The 19,268-nt window shown below is 43.2% G+C and overlaps 1 protein-coding gene across 3 annotated transcripts in view; it reads right to left on the minus strand.

Moving 5' to 3' along the window:
- The window catches only part of pde4d (phosphodiesterase 4D, cAMP-specific), a 284,880-nt gene that overhangs the window by 239,807 nt on the left and 25,805 nt on the right, over positions 1 to 19,268 (minus strand). For all 3 annotated transcript variants that reach the window (XM_054731769.2, XM_054731770.2, XM_054731771.2), the window contains one exon: positions 17,981 to 18,079. In XM_054731769.2, the coding sequence (XP_054587744.1) occupies positions 17,981 to 18,025 (45 nt within the window). In that variant the 5' untranslated portion in view covers positions 18,026 to 18,079. The remainder of the gene's footprint in view (positions 1 to 17,980; positions 18,080 to 19,268) is intronic.

The following is a 19,268-nucleotide window of genomic DNA, read 5'->3' on the forward strand; positions in this document are numbered from 1 at the left end:
CTGGGTTTTCTAGAGGATTTGTAAGTAAAAAATTAAATAACTTATTGAATTTGCTATTTCAATCTTTACATTAGTCTTTGATAGATATTTATTAAGTATCAATAACTGAAGCAAAAACTGTCTTTTGGTCATTCTTTCTCTAAGGTTTTTACAATTTTTAGGTCCTAATGTTGAACCCTGTGGAACACCACAGGTTATTTTGCTAAAGCCCAGTCCACACGACAGGTAATCATGCTAATTCGATGGCTAAGGATATCAACTCGCTTACGTATTTAATTTAACAAATATATACACAATTTAAAAAGTAAATGGCTTGTTATATATTTACCGTAAATCCTCTAATACAGGCCCGGGCCTGTATTTGACTCAAGCTCATCAAGCTCCAGGCCTTTATTGGAAGGAAGACCAGAATTAGAGGCAGGCCTCAATTTCTATTTGAGCAAAATTAACTAATGGTTCGCTGGAGTTTTTGACAATTAAAATTGTGCCCACATTTTCAAAGTTAAACACATTTCTTTTAACAACGGTAGTTTCTGCTTCAGCCCTCCCCCCTCCCCCTGCGCAGCGGCCGCAAACTCACTGATGCACCTGCAGCCTCTCGGAGTTCCTGCTGCTCTAAACATTAAAACAATTATTTCATTTTCTGTTCCTCACTTCTAATTACCTTCAATGGTGTCTGTTTGTTGCAACCAGCAGGTACAAAAACTAACTTGTTTTTATTTGACTATTTTTCTGTCCTGCCTGTTTATTATCTTCCTGCATCTCCTCTTAATCCTAAAGAAGAACTGCTACCTGGGTTCATATATATTCACCTTATGAGTTACCTTTGAACTGCAGTTCTAAAAGATCTACCGATCGCAAAAACAGCGGAGTGCTCGCTGGCCACATCAGTTAGGTGCGTCACTGAGGACAAAACAGGTGATGCACCCCGATCCACAGCAGCGAAACGCATCAGGCACAAATAAAAATAAAAGACAGAAAACATAAAAGGAAATGAGCCGACATGAACTATCGCGTGTTAAATTAGTTTTTGAGGTGGCGACACCTGATTTGATAATGTTACTGTGGCCGTGCTCAGGACGCAGATGTCTGGAGCGCGTCAACGATCAGAGCTTTGCATGCGCAAGCTGGTTAAGGTTAGGATGGGGGTGAGGGGAAGGTTAAATTGCAAGAGGGTAAACGTCACAATTTGGTTAAATGTCCGTTTTACGGCGGGTGTCATTACCGACGCTCTGGCACAGCGTGTTGCCTCCCGACGCGCAGGAGCTCATCACCTGCTGACAGCAGGCTGCTGTCTTTTCCGTGGACTGCATCTTGCATCACATGACAGCGACTAGTCAATGACAGGCATAACAAGTCACTATAGAGCGGTGAAGTTGACTAGTGATTAGTTTGTACAACCCCTGCTACTGCTCCCCAGAGTGTTCTGCAGCATAATCAGCACGTTCTCTTTGAACTTGATATCAAATTTTCGCCTCCTCTTCGTCTCCGCACGGTTAAAGTTACCCTCGCGGTCTATCACTGGCAAATCAAAAGTGAGACGGATGACAAAACCGCCCCCGTACTTGCTTGTTACCACATTCCACCCGGCCACAATAAAAAAACGGCCATTATTCACCTCCGCCAACTCCGACACCGGCCAAAATGATACCCGACAGTTAATTAAATACAGGCTAATATTAGAGGATTTACGGTATATTAAAACTATAACGTTTAACTATAACATGTAAAATATAACGTTATCTCCCGTGTCACGTGACGTTGCGTGACCGCTGTGGAAGCCGCGGTCACGTGATGCAAGTCCATTCAGTTTAACCATTTTCTTTGACCAAGGAATGACAGTGTCCTCGTAATCAATGCACCTGGCATCGCAAGGCCATGCGCCTTGACACTGAGAAACACCCTTAGACTCGCTCCCATGTATTTTAGACCTGAGTTGTATGGTTATCTGTTACTAAGCTGCCAATATTTTTCAACAACTGGGCATCATTTAATTCATTTTTAACAACATTTTGATGGATATTTCCAAAGATTAACAGAAAAAACTACACATTGTCTCTTTAAATAGCTAAATGCAACTCATCTCATTGATTATCTGCTTCATCATGAAAGGCTGTTTGTAAATAAACACCAACACAGCACAACATTTTTATCTACAAAGAATAATAAGAAATTTGATTGATTTGTGCTTTTTACTAAAATTTCTATAACACGTCTTTAAAAAGTGTCAGAATGTGTCATGAATCCTTAGAAATAGACTTTAACTCTTTATCCATCATGAGAAGATTAGTATCCTAGTGTGTGTTATGGTGTGAATGCTGCATTACCTTCACCTCATGCTTGTTATGCATCTACTGCTACCGTTCTATACAAATTGTCCTTTTTTTTGTTTTGTTTTTTTTTTTTGTTTTTTGTACATTTGTGTTGTACATGGAGCCAGACCGTCGCCTCTACTTTAGTTGTTCTCAAGCACGTTTCCTGCAAACCCTTCACAAATCTGACAGCACCATTTGAATAATCACTCCGATTTTTTATGTTAATGTAATGCTGCATTTATTTGCTTCCATCAAGGTTGCAGAACATCCGATCTGACACGATGACAGCTCAATAATGTAGATTGTAAAGGCAAAAAAAAAACAGGGGACACAACAGAATAAACCTCTTGTTTTCTATTTATTGCAGCTGCAAATGTGAGAAAAATGTGGCGGCAACAAAGAGTTGGCAGCTGGAGGCAACAGTGATGTTCTGGAGTGTCATGTTGCAGGATGAAGGTCTTCTGTTTGTTAGCTCAAGGCAGAAATAAATCTCTGATCAACCAAAGCATCATGAGTACTTACATGTGAATGAAAAACCGTGATGTCCTTGTTGTGGTGGCAAAACGTGGCAGTAAGTTTTGTTTTGACTATGAGGCGCTTGATATCGTGATGTCTAGATGGTGGAGTTTTAGCATCTTCATAGCTGATGCCCTTTATTATCAGCAGTGGTTAAAATTAATGAATCAAAATTAATCACATGTGGACCAAAGACTTTGTCTCAACCAAGCGAAGAGCTCCAGCAGCAAGGTAGGTTTTTATCAGCATCACTTGTACTCTCACGTGGAAGTAACTGTGCTACAACTACTGTTTTGGACCAAGCAATCATTTTCAAAGAAAAATTGACAGAAGCTTCTTCCAGCAGCTTCTCGTGATTCAAAAGATCTGCAACTAGTCCTGCTACTGGCAGTTTGACTCTAGATACCTCAACAGACTTTCAGAGTCTTTCTTTAGTTTGGTGGGTTAGAGCAAAACCTGGAAAATATTAGATGCGGTTAACATGACAACATTTTTAAAGGTCGATCGATTTTCCAAGCAGGAGAGACCACATACATAGAGATTTTCAAAATTCATGGATGTACCAGTTTTTGGTCCGACAGTGTGTGGTGTGCAGCATCTTGGCAAATACTACATACAAACATGAATACAAACAAATTGATTTCACACACAGACATTCCCCGGTCAGACGGAAAGTCTCGCAAAATTGAACGTGACTTCAAAGTAAACAAACACAGTTGAGGACAAGTGTAAAAGAACGCTTTTGTCACCTCACTTTTCTGATTGGTTAAAAAAAATAATCAGACCAAGCAACTCAACATGTTTAAAAGCCTTGATTTATTATCGGGGTGTTCCTGACATGCTTCCAAGTGTACCAGAATAACCATAACACACCACACATGGAAAGAATATTTGATAAGATTATCTTTAGAGCCATTAGTATAACCAGGTGCATAATTTAGATTGTCAGAAAGGGGAATTCTGTTAAAAAAATCTGACGAAATATCCTGCCGTGTGAACCAAGCACACACTATTACACAATATTATGGTGAATCATTTCAACGTTTTAAATTACCTCTGTTTATTTATTCTGATACCTCATTGGTTGTGGAGTTTAGCTTGTGTTTCAATCTAATTAACATTCCTAAAACAGCTTTGTTGATGGGGTTTCAGAATCTTGCACCTAAATTGTGATTGAGTCCATCATTGACCAATAGATGTAAGGTTCAGGAGAATCGCACAATTGAGACTTTGCAGGCAAGTTAGTGAAAGTTACAAATAATAACGTGAATTTTATCAAAACTAAAAGTTGTTGCAAGTTTAGGACGTCTACCAAACATCTATCTAGAATCAGAAGCAGTGTTTGCAAAAAAGAAAGCATAAGAGAAACAGAAAAATCTGCAAGAGGATCAGAAAAGGGCCAATTAAAGAAGAAGTGACTATTAAAAATAAAAACATGCGTAATGCGTCATCAAAACTGTAGCGACATGAATGGCCTCATTTGTGATCCAAAGGTCACACTTCCTCAGCTCGGTCAAGCTGTACTGGCTGTACTTCTATCTACAGATTATCCATTACAGGAGACACAAAGTCTGCTGTAAACCATCTTTAATCCAACTGCCTTTATCTGACCGCTGCTCCATACGCAAGACAAAGGACACTTCAAGATTTAAAAGAATCATTTCTAATAAACTCTTTTCACTGTTTATCACAATGTTCGTAAATAATCATCAAGGTTCATTATATTTAATTACTGAAATTAATTATTCTTTGGTTAATAATAATAATTATTTATGATAATCAGTAATGTTTGATCAGTGACAAGAAGGTCACGTGCACTTATACACATCATGCAGGACACTGAAATCAGGTTAAAGGTAACTGCACTCACATGTCTTTGTTCCATAACACCAAAGCTTTCTATCTCTGAGAGGGCGTGTTCTGAGGTATGTTGAAACCTAAACTCCTCAGTTCAAGTTCAGTTCTTGAGCTCACCAAAATCTCTCCGTGGCGACGAGAGTTCCAGAGTATCAGGTCGGCCGCTCGAAACCTCTGCTAAGCTGTTCTGTCACGCTGATAGAATTGCTTCAACAACAAAGGCCATCTGCAACAAGCTGACGCAAAACTCCTTCAGAGTTATTGATTTTTGAGACGCAACCAGTTTCATCAGTCGTTGTGACCCGGAGACATCTCAGGACCAATTTGGTCGCACTGAGGTTCTTCTACCCACCTCGTGCTTGGAGGTCATCGTCTCCTCCTGACATCTCGGATCCAAAAAGGGGGTCTCCTAACAGGATGAGGTAGACACTTCCGACCGATTGCGTCCGCACGCCTGTTTCTTTAAGAAATAACTTAGCTTTGCTGCAAAACAAATTCTTTCACCCAGAACGCGTTTTCTCTCTCTGATAGAAACCTTCTGAGACTACATTCACACATCCAAACACACGCATTTCATTTTAGTTTTCATCCAGACACAGGTTGCTTTAATACCAAGTTTTAATAGCAAAGCTTTTATAAATTGTCATTTATGAATTGTCTTTTAAATTTTCATCTTTAAATTGTTAGCAATAAATTAAAATTTTAAACCTGACTCTTCTTTGAAATGAAACACAGAGTGGTGTAGATTTGGTCACTGAATGAGCAAAGATCTCTTTAAATCTTCTGGATTAATAAATAAACTTTTGCTATTAATTTAAATCTCTTAAATTAAATATTAATCTTTGGATTAAATATAGGCCAAGCCAGTTGGTGTATGAACTTCTATCGATTATATAAATATCCATGGATATTTATATATATATATATATATATATATATATATATATATATATATATATATATATATATATATATATATATATATATAATATTAGTTCATTTGCCAAATTGTTTGATCTTTCTCAGGATTTAGCAAAGCTGATCGCAAACAGCGTTAAATCCTAGTTATGTAGATTAACTACGCTACAAAACTTTACACTGGCAGGAGGGTGAATTCATCACCCCGACCTTCTCTGAGGGAGTTTAAACATCAGTCTTCATGCATCAAGCCCACTTCCCTCAGCTTGCACACCGGCAAAACTTATGCAAGATTAATCACGCTTTAAACACAGTCAACAGGCTGTGAAATGAGAATGGAGAGAGGGCTGCAATGTTTCCTCACACACCATGCAGGAGATTAAATAAATATCAAGCCTGCCTAACTCTTTGCCTATCAGCGCTGGGGAGGGATTAAGCTGCGTTTTAAATGCCAGCTCTTAACAAACAACGTAACCCGACAAGTGCATCGAGACTAGACAGATACAAATTATTTGCTCCTGTGCTGGATTTTTAGCAGGGTTGAAGATAAGTGCAGGAATAATTTCCACAGGTGTGTCCCCTGTGTGTGGCGATGTACATCTAAATACATGTTTTCAATAAAGCAGCTCTGACTCAGAGGCAATTAAAGTTGTTTGGAGTTGGCCTGACAAATCAGCGAGAAGAAGGCGGCTGCTATCAGCCTGATTGTATCGCTGGCCTGCCCTGTGCACGATTCAGTCGATTATTTGTAAGAGAAACTAGTGGAGAGGGATTGCCTGAAGATAAAGCAGATTTGAGATCAACTGTTTAAAGGTGTGGTTGACTGAAAAACCATTAAAAAATATTTTTTCTGATTATAATCAGGCACTCTGAGTTTTCATGCAGGCTGAATATAGAAACAGTCTCATAGAAACAGAAAATAAATGGTAAAATGCTAGGATTTGAAAATCCCCACATAGGCATGTCACACCGTGAATTTGCATTCATGGCCACACCCATCTTGGCTCATGTCCGCCCACAGGAAGGCTTTTTTTTCTTTTGGCATTGAGGAGAGAGAGCAGAGACCGTCTTGGTGATAGTGACTTTGCAACATCGCTTCTGTTAGCCAATCAGAAGCAAGGTGTATGCATATCATTAATAATAAAGAGCAATCCTGCTTTTTTCAGTCCACTTCTGCACCAGCAAACTTCTGCATCTCCGAACAGGAGCGTCATAGCTTTTTTTTTAATGACTTGCGTGTAACGGAATGAAATGACTGTTTACCCCTCTCCTCTGCACAGAACTAGTCTGCATGAGATATGGCCTCAAGGTCTCGTGCATTTGCTCAAAACTACTTCTTTTCAGCTCAACAGAAAAATGAAGAATGGACTCTCTCCTTTTAATTAATCAAAGAACTCTATTTTAATAAAGCTAATCCTACCAAGTGTTAGTCAATAATAAGATGTGACCAATCTGTGAAATCAAAATATTAATTACTTTATTATAATCCTATAGAATATAATAAGTAATATGACTTAAAGTGTTCCAATAGGACTGATCTCACGTAGCGTTAAAAGACATGACACATCACTTTCACTGATCCAATCAGAATCTGCCAGATCTGATGGAGGCGTGGTTTTGATGGTGTTTGGTAAATCTGTCATCTTTTCATTCGACCATAAACCAAAACATCCGAAGTATAAAACTATGCCCACGCCATCTTTAACGCCAGTTCAAAGTGTTCTAGAGAAGTTGTCGGAGTGGCCAATCCGTAACTTTCCTCTTCAGCCAAAAGAACCAACGACAAGCTGGATAAAATCTGTTGCTGTTCCAACTACTGCAACGGTTCCTTTCAGAATAAAAGCTGAAACCTTCACGACCCAGGTGGGTCTCACCAGATGCCAACAAAATTGTCGTGACCCGGAAGTATCTCAAGACTGGTGGTCGGCTGCCGCGGCTGCTTCTACAGGCTCCGGCTCAATAAAGGTCAAGCTGGACCTCTACACCTCCTGATCTAATGGGGACTTCCGCTCAGGGTATGTAGACCGACAAATGGTGTCGAATGTGTTTATGAATCTCCTAACCAAAGCTTAATGCGAAGACATCACCTTCAGTTCCCATCAGAATTAATCGCTTCTTCGGATTTGCTGGTTCTGAGCAACATTACACCACACCCCATTCACCGTCTCATCCACCTTAGTTACACCACACATTTAGTTTAAAGTTAGTCTAGTTTAATTTGTTTAGTAATACATTTTTAAACTTTTAAACTTGACTCTCTCTCTCTCTCTCTTCTGTTGTCTCTGAGTGAATACGAAGCTGTTATCTAATCCCTGCAATAAAAAGGTCCAATCTTCTGGTTTAAATAACCTCACAGATCCATAAGGTTGATTTCATATTCGCTGGAATCCTACGCCTTCTGGCTTATTAAATAACATGTAATTTAAATCATTACATGCGTAAACCACACATTTAAAGGAAGTGGATTGTATTATTGGGGCAAAGTTTCATTGAAGGGTTTTGTAACAATTATTAAAGCAAGGGTGGTTATTCTCTTGTGCTTTGCAGTAGATCTGAAGAAGCTCCTTTTAGAACGGATTTATTCTATAAAAATGACCACGAGACACTGCAGAGTTAAATGAATCATTACGCATGGTTCTAGACATTTATTCTACTGTGTTCTTGTCTTACATTATTGTTTCATCTCCAGCAGCTGGCCCTTTTCTTTTACTCTTCTCTGCTGATCCTGTTCAATCTAATTTCCTTTTTATTAAATATCTTATCATCCTCTTCCTGCCAGCCCTCACCTGTTCTACGTGCTATGGCTACCAGCTTTACACTGCGATTATAGTGATTCCAAGTCATCAAAAGCTTTGCTCTGAGTCAAAAAAATCTCTTTCCTGGGCCTTGAATCTCAAAACGGCACCATTTGTTGTCACCTCTCTCAAACCCGTTCACCTGATCCACAAAGCAAATGCTTGGCCCGAAAGCCGCCCCGCTGGGCTCTAATTGGTGATCAAGATGTGAACTGGAGCCTGACAGAGGAGCCTTTGGCCCATTTCTGTTCCCTCATCATATTCGCAGGGCCAGACTCACATCTGCGTAACCATGGTGATGCTGATAAGGTGACTCATGACTATTCATCAGTGGCACTGCCTGATTGGACAGCCCCCGAGAGCCTTGGGAAACGTATTCATCAGCGCAGCCTGCATCCCTGCTCTACCTTAATATGTCCCTCGCTATACAGAGAGGAAGCAACTCTGCCGCGTTCTGCTTGTTTTTCCGATTTTCCTTTTGTCTTCCTCTCATCCCACTCCCGTTCCTCCTCATCCAACTGATCTGCCCCTATGGGAGGAATAAGCAAGCCTCTGCTGTAACCATGTAACCTGAACTCTTCACCTCGACTCACATGATGAGGTCCAGGAACGGCAGACGTGAACTGAGGCTTTCCCCTGTGATTTAATCATTCCCTTTTTCTTAGGCACTTCTTTTTTTATTCATGTGCTAGAATTTTTTTTCTCCCTCAAGAAATAAACAGTAAAACTTCATTTTCTCCTGAATTTGTTTTAACCCTTGTTTACTTTTAATGCCTATCCAGAGCCACAACGTGTGAGTCATCAAAGTCGCTTTGCTACATTAGTTCAGTTTTTATTTCTTTTTAAAGGTCATTTGCTCCCGTTTTTAGCAGCTTTTTCTTTTATATTCAGGAACATTTTTTTGTCCATGCTGCTTGTTTCTAATCTTAAGCGTAATGCTAGGAAGAGCATTTCCTGGAGGCAAGTGTGTCCTTGGTGGAATTTTTTTTATTTTTATCAGCAACCTCTGATTTCTACCGGGGTGTGTTAGTGCGCTGAGAAGCGAGAAAAGAAAAGAAAGGAAAACAAAAAGAAGGCGTAAAGATTAAAGTCAAGAAAAATACAATTTTGAGGTAAAGTCAAAACACTTCAAGAAAAGACTCAAGCAAATTTTTCTAGAATAAAATTAAAATGTCAGGAGAAAAGTCCAAATGTCTCCAGAAAATTTTAAATCAGGAAAACAATAAAAATGATTTTTAAAATAAAATCTTGATGTCAAAAAAAGGGACTAAATACTGGCAAGTTTTCTGAGAAACCAGTTTTTAACTCATTAACTGCCAATGAAGTCGTCATTTGTATTTTTTTTTTACTGTGCGGGCGTCGGAACGAGCCCCCGCACTGTGAGAACAAACCCAGCTCTAAAGCCGATCTTCATCCGCGTACGTCACATGTCACGTGATCAGCAAGCAGAAAATGCAGGTGTTAAGAGATCGTTTTGGGCAGCTGCTGCGAAAAAAGTGAGGCATGAACCGGAAAAGCTTCTGCCGATCACAATTCGACAACGGATTATGAAAGAATGGACAACGCTGGAAATGCACGGATTCTTCCTGATGTAAGAGGTAAGTCTCCTCTTTGTTTTGTTAGTTTTGGCGTCGACATCATCCTAGCACGCAACGTTCTGTCTCTCTTAAAAAAAACAGTAAAAACGCTGAAAAAAGCTGGCAGCGAAGGGCTTTTCTGATCAGGAAACGGCTGGCAGTGAATGAGCTTACTGTTATTTACAAATATGGTATGGAATGTGAAAAAGGTCTTTTGCTCCTTTTTCCTGGATTAACTTCTGAGTAAAAATAGACGCTTGGATTAGAAAATCCTGACAGTGTGACATCACACTGTCATCTACCTTTCATGAACTCACCCATTTTGACTCGCGGCAAGGAAGGCTGTTGTTAGTTTGGCAGAGGAGAGCAGAATGTTTCTTGACTAGTAGCAGCTAGCATTAGCAGCTCCACCACATGGCAGAACTCCTTTAGGCTTGTGTTATTTCTGGAGACAAAACATCAGCGTTTCAAAGCAAACAGAGTCAGTAGTGTCGTGTTGCTGTAAGCCAATCTGGGATGAGATGACAGACTACCAGGAAGTAAGACTCCAAAATCTGCGTGTTCTACGCACCTCTGCTCTGGCTCACTCCTAGTTCCTGAAACTGGAACATCAGAGCTTTTTTTAGAGATCATCTTTTTATTTTCACGTTTTTACAATTTTACCCACACACAATGGTAAAGATTGTCAAGAAAACATACTTGCTACGTTTATGCCAAATTAAAATGCATCCCAAAATCTCGGTTTTCTTCCTTTCCATCCTCTTCCACATCGAACCCCCATAAATTGCTGCATGTCCTCCTACAACTACGGCAACCCTTAAAGAGCAAGTCACCCCCAAATAAACTTTTTTTTGCTGATAAACTAAATAAACGAGTGTCTAATCGTGCTGCAGACACGTGTAGTCAATAATTTGGCACTTCAGTGCATCTTGGTTAAAATTTAAATATTCTGCCTAAAACTGGCAGTCTTGTGCCGTTGTCAGGTAAAAACTCTGCACTGTATTTTCATTTAGATCTGCCACCGCTATTGGCTAAGAGGTATGCTATGATGTAAACTGGTACATTATGATGTCACAGTGCTGTCGTGAGCCTGTGTTTGTGTGTGTGAATTTGTTAGCAGCTCCGCCTTCTCGGTCTGCCAGGCAACAGCATTTGTTGCATTTTTCAAACATGAAGTGGGAGTGGAGTTAGACTCTAGGGGTTGACTTGCTCTTTAAGGACAAAAACAACAGGAACAGCCCAACAGTATCCTCTCTTCCTAGCTTTCAGACTCGAAGGTCTGGTATGTTGAATAAAAACTGTTGTTTTAGCAAATTTTTAGGTCCAACATGTTGCTACCACATGTTGAGCAGTCAGGTTGCACCTGAGCATCGGGTCGTACAGCACGAGAATATGACTCATGAGCTTTGTTCTGTGAGAAGGTCGTCCAGTTTGAGATGGACCTGATAGCAACTGAAATCATAGCACAGTCTACGCCCAGCTTAACTCATTCACTGCCAGCCGTTTCCTGATCGCTAACGGCCTTCGCTGCCAGTGTTTCTCATTGTTTTTACTGTTTTTTTAAGAGTTGCAGAACATTGCGCGCTAGGATGATGTCGACGCCAAAACAACCAAAACAAAGAGGAGACTCACCTCTTACATCAGGAAGAATCCGTGTGTTTCGAGCGTTATCCGTTCTTTCATAATCTGTTGCCAAATTGTGAACGGCAGACGCTTTTCTGGTTCGCGCCTCACTTTTTTTTTACAGGAACGGCCCAAAACGATCTCCTAACACATGGATGTTCTGCTTCCTGATCACGTGACATGTTACATATGCGGATGAAGATCGGCTTCAGGGCTGAGATGTTTGAGCATCAGAACGAGCCTCCGCGCTGAGAGAACAAACAGTAAAAAAATGCAAATGAGGACTTTAGTCGTCATTGGCAGTGAATGAGTTAATAGTACTAATATGCTGCCAGAGACACCAGTACATCCTGGTGAGAGGTTCACTCACATACTTGTTTCTTTATCTTTTAAGACATGCAGTTTACATTTTGCTGTTTAATGCACCTTTTGCACATGCAATGAACTATTTTATTGCAATAAACAAACCAAGAAAAAGCAGAAATGTGTGGGAACCATGTGTGTGGCCGTTTTTAAGCTATGATTTGTATAAAAACATGAACCATTTGGTAAATTTACAACTCAGAGAGTCACATCCTGGAACTTTTTTTTTTCAACTTGAATTCTTGACAGCTCAGGAATAAAACCAGCTGCCCTGCATTTGGATTTGAACTCAAGGTCAAGATTATGACTAAATGTCTTATGCATGCATAGCAGAGTGAGCCCTGATGTCATTTGCCAGAGCTGCATCTGAGCTCCAGCTCCACTTGAACACAACAACTCCTATCTGTCTTGTTTTTTGTTTTGTTTTTTGTCAGGATTTTGCAGAAACCTGCCTCTTGCATCCAGATGGATTGAGGTGGGTGATGGACAGCTTGCACACAACTCCGACAACATCATGTGGAGAGCTCAGATACAGTCGCTTTAGATAGGAGTGAATCTGTTGTGGGGGATGGGTGGAAATGCTAAACAGAATGAAAATACCAGCTTTGCACTCGTGTAGCTTTTGTGTACTCTAAATAATTCAACTGTATTTTGCACGATAAATAAACAGAAAATGAAATATTTTCAGTGAACAGTGAATGCTTTATAAGGATAACTTGAAAGGGATCCATAGAATTAAATACTATTAGTTGAAATATGAATTTTTTTTATCACTTTGGACCAACGGTTCTCCTATTTGGCATCAAGTTTGAGTCATAAAACACCAAAATCAGGGCCTTAAAATCTCTAAAAGTCAAACTGAATTTTAATAAATGATTCCTGGCAGGATCTTTCATGGATGTTAAAACAAAGAGTCGCAGTACACGGCCCGGAGGGTTATCGGGGTCCCACCCTGGAGCCAGGCCTGGGGTTGGGGCCCGTGAGCGAGCGCCTGGTGGCTGGGCTTTCACCCATTGGACCCGGCCGGGCCCAGCCCGAACCGGATACATGGGCTCATCCAACTGTGGACCCACCACCCGCAGGAGGAACATGAAGGGTCCGGTAAAATGTGGATCGAGTGGCAGACCAAGGCGGGAGTCCTGGCGGTCCGATCCCCGGACAAGAAAACTGGTTTTTGGGACATGGAACGTCACCTCGCTGGCAGGGAAGGAGCAGGAGCTTGTGGCAGAGGTTGAGCGGTACCGGCTAGATATAGTCGGACTCACCTCGACACATAGCATTGCCTCTGGAACCCAAGTCCTTGAGAGGGGTTGGACACTCTCCTTTGCTAGAGTTGCTCCGGGTGAGAGGCAGAGGGCTGGAGTTGCTCCGGGTGAGAGGCGGAGGGCTGGGGTTTGCTTTTTGTTAGCCCCAAGACTCTCTGCCTGTGTGTTGGAGTTTACCCCGGGGGACGAGAGGGTAGCTTCCCTGCGCCTTCGGGTCGGGGAACGGGTCCTGACTGTTGTTTGTGCTTATGGGCCAAATATCAGTTCAGAGTACCCACCCTTTTTGGAGTCCCTGGGACGAGTGCTAGATAGTGCTCCATCAGGGGACTCCATTGTCCTGCTGGGGGACTTCAATGCTCACATGAGCAATGACAGCATGACCTGGAGGGGTGTGATAGGGAGGAACGGCCCACCTGATCTGAACTCGAGTGGTGTTTCGTTATTGGAATCCTGTACAAGCCGCAGTTTGGCCATAACGAACACCATGTTCGAACATAAGGATGCCCATCGGTACACTTGGTACCAGGGCAGCCTAGGTCGCAGGTCGATGATAGACTTTGTAGTCATATCATCTGACCTGCGGCGGTATGTTTTGGACACCCGAGTGAAGAGAGGAGCGGAGCGGTCAACTGATCACCACCTGGTGGTAGGGTTGTAGCGAAGCCTCGACGAAGTCGACGGCTCGATTCTAAAAATTTGTCGACGTCAGATCCGGAAGTCGACGCACCGCGCCCACTTGTTGCATCCCCAGGAGTTTGTAAATAGAGGAGGAATCTGCCTGTTTTTCCTCTAGTTCGCCCTCTTCTCCGCCTTCACTAACATCTCCGCCAAATACCGAAGACCCGGAACAACGTCCGTCCACTACTAGATTATTTTCCTGTTTTGCCCGCCTTCATCTCCCGGCAACAGACAACAACTTCCGGGGTCAGATGCGCTGCTTCGTGTCTATCGCAGATGTAGAAAATCACCGGGAGCGCTTCTCCCTTCATTAAGGAGCTTCTTTCAGACATGAGGAGAGCTGTTTTGGCGGTAGCAGTCTCTCCTCCGTGCTGGTCTGTTTGCTGCTGGGTGTTTTTGGTTTATTTAAACTTGGTAACTTGAACTTAATGTTGGTAAAGCTACTGTTAGCATCTTCGCTAACAGCTTCTTGCGTTGGGATAAGCTGTTACGTTTTGGTTTAGAGTTCATCTTTTTTGTGGTGTAGATCTCCCTTTTATTACATTTAGAGTGTTGTGGGTTTTCGGTTTAGTGTAAAATATCACCTGAGTTTGGTTTAACCCGTAAGACCACTCGCCTCACGCTCATAAGTGACCAAAACAAAGCAGCATGGAGACACTCCATCTTCTACCACCTCTCAGGCAGCAGCCTGCACTCCCAAGTTCTACACGTCACCAGAACATAAGCAAACAACACAATAAACGCAGTGGTATACAAAATGGAAGGCCTGTAGTGTTTATTCTCTTACAGTAAGAATTTATCAATTTTTTTGAGGAATTTATTTGAGATTTTCTGGTTTTTGTTAATTGTGCAATAGAAAAATAATCATTAGATTAATTTTCTAAATAGTCATTAGAATAGTCGACTATTCGATAAAATAATCGTCAGAATAATCGTTTTAAAAATAATCGTTTACCCCCAGCCCTACCTGGTGGTGAGTTGGATCAGATGGCAGGGGAAGATGCCGCATAGACCTGGCAGACCCAAACGCATAGTGAGGGTCTGCTGGGAACGCCTGGCAGAAGAACCTGTTAAGACGGTCTTCAACTCCCACCTCCGGCAGAGCTTTGACCCTGTCCCGAGAGCAGTGGGGGACATTGACTCCGAGTGGGCCTTGTTCCACTCTGCAATTGTTGAGGCGGCTGTTGCTAGCTGTGGTCGCAAGGTGGCCGGTGCCAGTCGTGGTGGCAAGCCCCGTACCCGCTGGTTGACACCAAAGGTTCGGGGAGCCGTCAGGCTGAAGAAGGAGGCCTACAGGGCGTGGCTGGTCTGTGGGTCTCCGGAGGCAGCAGACAGGTACCGGATAGCCAAGCGGGGTGCAGCAGTGGCAGTTGCCAAGGCTAAATCTCGGGCATGGGAGGAGTTTGGTGAGGCCATGGAGAAAGACTATCGATCGGCTCCAAAGAGGTTCTGGCAAACTGTCCGGCGCCTCAGGAGAGGAAGGCAGCAACTCGCTCACACTGTTTAAGGTGGGGATGGGGAGCTGCTGACGTCAACTGGGGCTATAGTCGGACGGTGGAAGGAATATTTTGAGGAGCTCCTCAATCCCACCTATGCGCATTCCGAGGAGGAACCAGAGCTGGGAGACCTGGGAGACTGTTTAATCTCTGGGACTGAAGTTGCTGAGGTAATCAAACAACTACACAGCGGCGGAGCCCCGGGGGCAGATGAGGTTCATCCTGGGTATCTCAAGGCTATGGATGTTGTAGGGCAGTCATGGTTGACACGTCTCTGCAACATTGTGTGGTCATCGGGGGCGGTTCCTGTGGAGTGGCAGACCGGGGTGGTGGTCCCCATCTTTAAGAAGGGTGACCTGAGGGTGTGTTCCAACTATAGGGGGATCACACTCCTCAGCCTCCCTGGAAAGGTCTACTGCAAGGTACTGGAGAGGGGGGTCCGATCGATAGTTGAATCTCAGATTGAGGAGGAGCAATGTGGTTTTCGTCCTGGCCGTGGAACTGCGGACCAGCTCTATACCCTTGCAAGGGTGATGGAGGGGGCATGGGAGTTTGCCCAACCAATCTACATGTGTTTTGTGGATTTGGAGAAGGCTTATGACCGTGTCCCCAGGGGCACCCTGTGGGGGACGCTCCAGGAGTATGGGGTGGATGGCTTTCTGTTGAGGGCCATTCAGTCCCTTTACCAGAGGAGCGTGAGTTCTGTCTGCATAGCCGGTAGTAAATCGGACCTGTTCTCGGTGAGGGTTGGACTCCACCAGGGCTGCCCTTTGTCACCGGTTCTGTTCATTATCTTTATGGACAGAATTTCTAGGCGCAGCCGTGGTGTGGAGTGTGTCGAGTTTGGTGGCAGGAGAATCTCGTCTCTGCTTTTTGCGGATGATGTGGTCCTCCTAGCTTCCTCCAGCTCTGACCTTCAGCTCTTGCTGGGTAGGTTCGCGGCCGAGTGTGAAGCAGCTGGGATGAGGATCAGCACCTCCAAATCTGATACCATGGTTCTCGACCGGAAAAGGGTGGCTTGCCAACTCCGGGTCGGGAGAGAGGTCCTACCTCAAGTGGAGGAGTTTAAGTACCTTGGGGTCTTGTTCACGAGTGAGGGTAGGAGCGATCGGGAGATCGACAGGCGGATTGGTTCGGCATCTGCAGTGATGGGAACGCTGAGCCGATTTGTCGTGGTGAAGAGGGAGCTGAGCCAGAAAGCCAGGCTCTCGATTTACCGGTCGATCTACGTCCCAATCCTCACCTATGGTCATGAGCTTTGGGTAATGACCGAAAGAACGAGATCGCGGATACAAGCGGCCGAAATGAGTTTCCTCCGTAGGGTGGCCAGGCTCAGCCTTAGAGATAGGGTGAGGAGCTCGGACATTCGGAAGGGACTCGGAGTAGACCCGCTGCTCCTCCGGATTGAAAGGAGCCAGTTGAGGTGGTTTGGGCATCTGGTCAGGATGCCTCCTGGACGCCTCCCCGGGGAGGTGTTTCGGGCATGTCCTGCCGGCAGGAGGCCCCCGGGTCAACCCAGGACACGTTGGAGAGGTTACATCTCCAATCTGGTCCGGGAACGCCTTGGGGTCCTGCCGGAGGAGCTGGTGGGGAAGGCTGGGGAGAGGACGGTCTGGAGCTCCCTAGTTGGGATGCTGCCCCCGCGGCCCGGACCCGGATAAGCGGAGGAAGACGACGACGATGACGACGATTCCCGGTAGAATGTTTTTGCAGTAATTACTTCAATCGGTGGTCAGAAATGGATGAAAATAGGATTATGATTGCAGAAGCTGTTTGTGCTATCATTATATTTCAGTGTAATTGTGTTCTTGGTGTTAGGTGTAGACTGAAAATGGGGCTAAAATGACTGTTACACGGTTATTTTGTATGTCTGAAGCTGAAAAGTTTGGTACTCACTGGTTAAGAGAAATTTCATACAATTTAACCAAACTTAAATATAACCTAAGCACACACAACTTTTTGAAAAACTTAAAGGGGACATATTATGCAAAACTCACCTTTGGCATGCTTTTGTGCTGCCTTTTGTGACATCACAAAATGGGCAAATTCGAATGGGGTGCCTAACGCCCGGAACACACCAGACGCGGAAGCGTGACGATGCACCACAAAGCGCCGTGGAATGATGGGCGCTTCTAATCGGCGCCCTTGTTAAACTACGCTCTCGGTCACATCAGCTGCAAAGCGCCGTGAAGTGCCACAAAGGCTCGCGCCGTGCAGCAATCGTTTCGGCATGAGCTCTAATTTTTTCATAAGCTGTGAGTGAGCCGCGTCAAATCTGGCAGGAAGTCAAACAAAAACAGAAGAGGCAGGCCGGTAAATTTTACTAAAGAAAATAACATTTTCAAAAAACATCACGATTTATAAATGTGATCATTTTTGTGTAAACAGACAAGAGAGATGAACATGAACACACACACATACACACACACACACACACACTCTCCTTTGGAAAAACAGCGTTTCGATCATTTTAAATGCAGTTTTTACAGCAAAAGATGGCTGTAATAAATGTGAAGACAAAACAAATATTGTTGGGAAAGTTGGAGCATAAAATGGAAAAACTAATTTGTAACGTACATTTTCTTGTTGGCAGTCGTCCCCGGACTGGCCATCCTTTTGCATGATGTGAGCCACCTCTGGCAGGCCTCGGTCACCCAGAATTGATCAGAAAGGAAACTAGGGGGAGAAAAACAAGAAAACACTCTCCTCAGTATATTAGCATCTTTAATAAAATGCTGATCAGTTTCAAGAATCAGGAACTGAAATTCAGTTCTCCTTAAAAAATTTTTGTAAGGTATTCATCTAAAATAGCCCTGTTTTAACAGAATGAGCTTCTACCTCACAAAGGGAATATGAATACTTTGATCTCCCAGACAACCAGATAGCTGTGTGTACATGTGTATGTGATGAATGGGCACCATAAAGAGGGAGGAGAGAGAGAGAGAGAGAGAGAGAGAGAGAGAGAGAGAGAGAGAGAGAGAGAGAGAGAGAGAGAGAGAGAGAGAGAGTGCGTGCGTGCGTGCGTGTGTGTGTGTGTTGGTGAAAAAGGACACATGCTAGGATCCACTGTCCTATTAGAATGCATTAGAGTGTAAAAGGTGGAGCTCAGTGAATTATCAGCCAGAGTTACACAAGCCTGTTCTGTTTACCTGGCCTAATAACCCAGAGCCCACACCTGCACCTTTTCTCTGTCCTTTTATCTCTGAGACACACACACACACGAGCACACAAAATGTGTTGCAATGCATCTGCAACACCATCCATAAAGCCCAAAGTGCTGTGATGCATGCAGAATACCCTGCAGAACTTCAGAGAGAATACCCACAAAGCAAGCAGACAATCCAGGAATCCTTATTTTCCTATAATTGTACCACGTATGTTTGTATTGGGGTTTGTCCAGTCTATATGTAGGTGTGTGGATGCAAGTGTGCTGTTTGTGAGAAATATTCCCCTGCAGCCACTCCCTTTGTCTGTCCTCCACATTAAAGATGCCCCAAACCAGCAATGAATTGTTCCAGCCTGTTTCATGCAAAGTAACACATAAAAATGTGCCAGCAGCAATTTACCACACAATACCTCATTTTTATGGTCCATGAGAGCAGAAACACCAACTCCACTCTGTCCTTTTGTCTGCCACCAGCAACAACAGATGTACCCAGAGTGAGATATCCACCAAAGAAGGGCACGGGTCATTTTCTGCTTTAGGGATTTTATTCATAGCCTAATTCTACATTGGAGGGACAGAATGACCATTCAGTTAGCAATATATGAAAAAATAAAATAAAATAAAACTAACAGTTGTATGGATGGGAAGGGCAGAAGAATACTCTTAGTTAGTTTGGCAGACAAGCTTTGCATGTTGAGG

This window comes from Nothobranchius furzeri, chromosome 17 (assembly GCF_043380555.1).
Source record: "Nothobranchius furzeri strain GRZ-AD chromosome 17, NfurGRZ-RIMD1, whole genome shotgun sequence".
Lineage (NCBI taxonomy): Eukaryota > Metazoa > Chordata > Actinopteri > Cyprinodontiformes > Nothobranchiidae > Nothobranchius > Nothobranchius furzeri.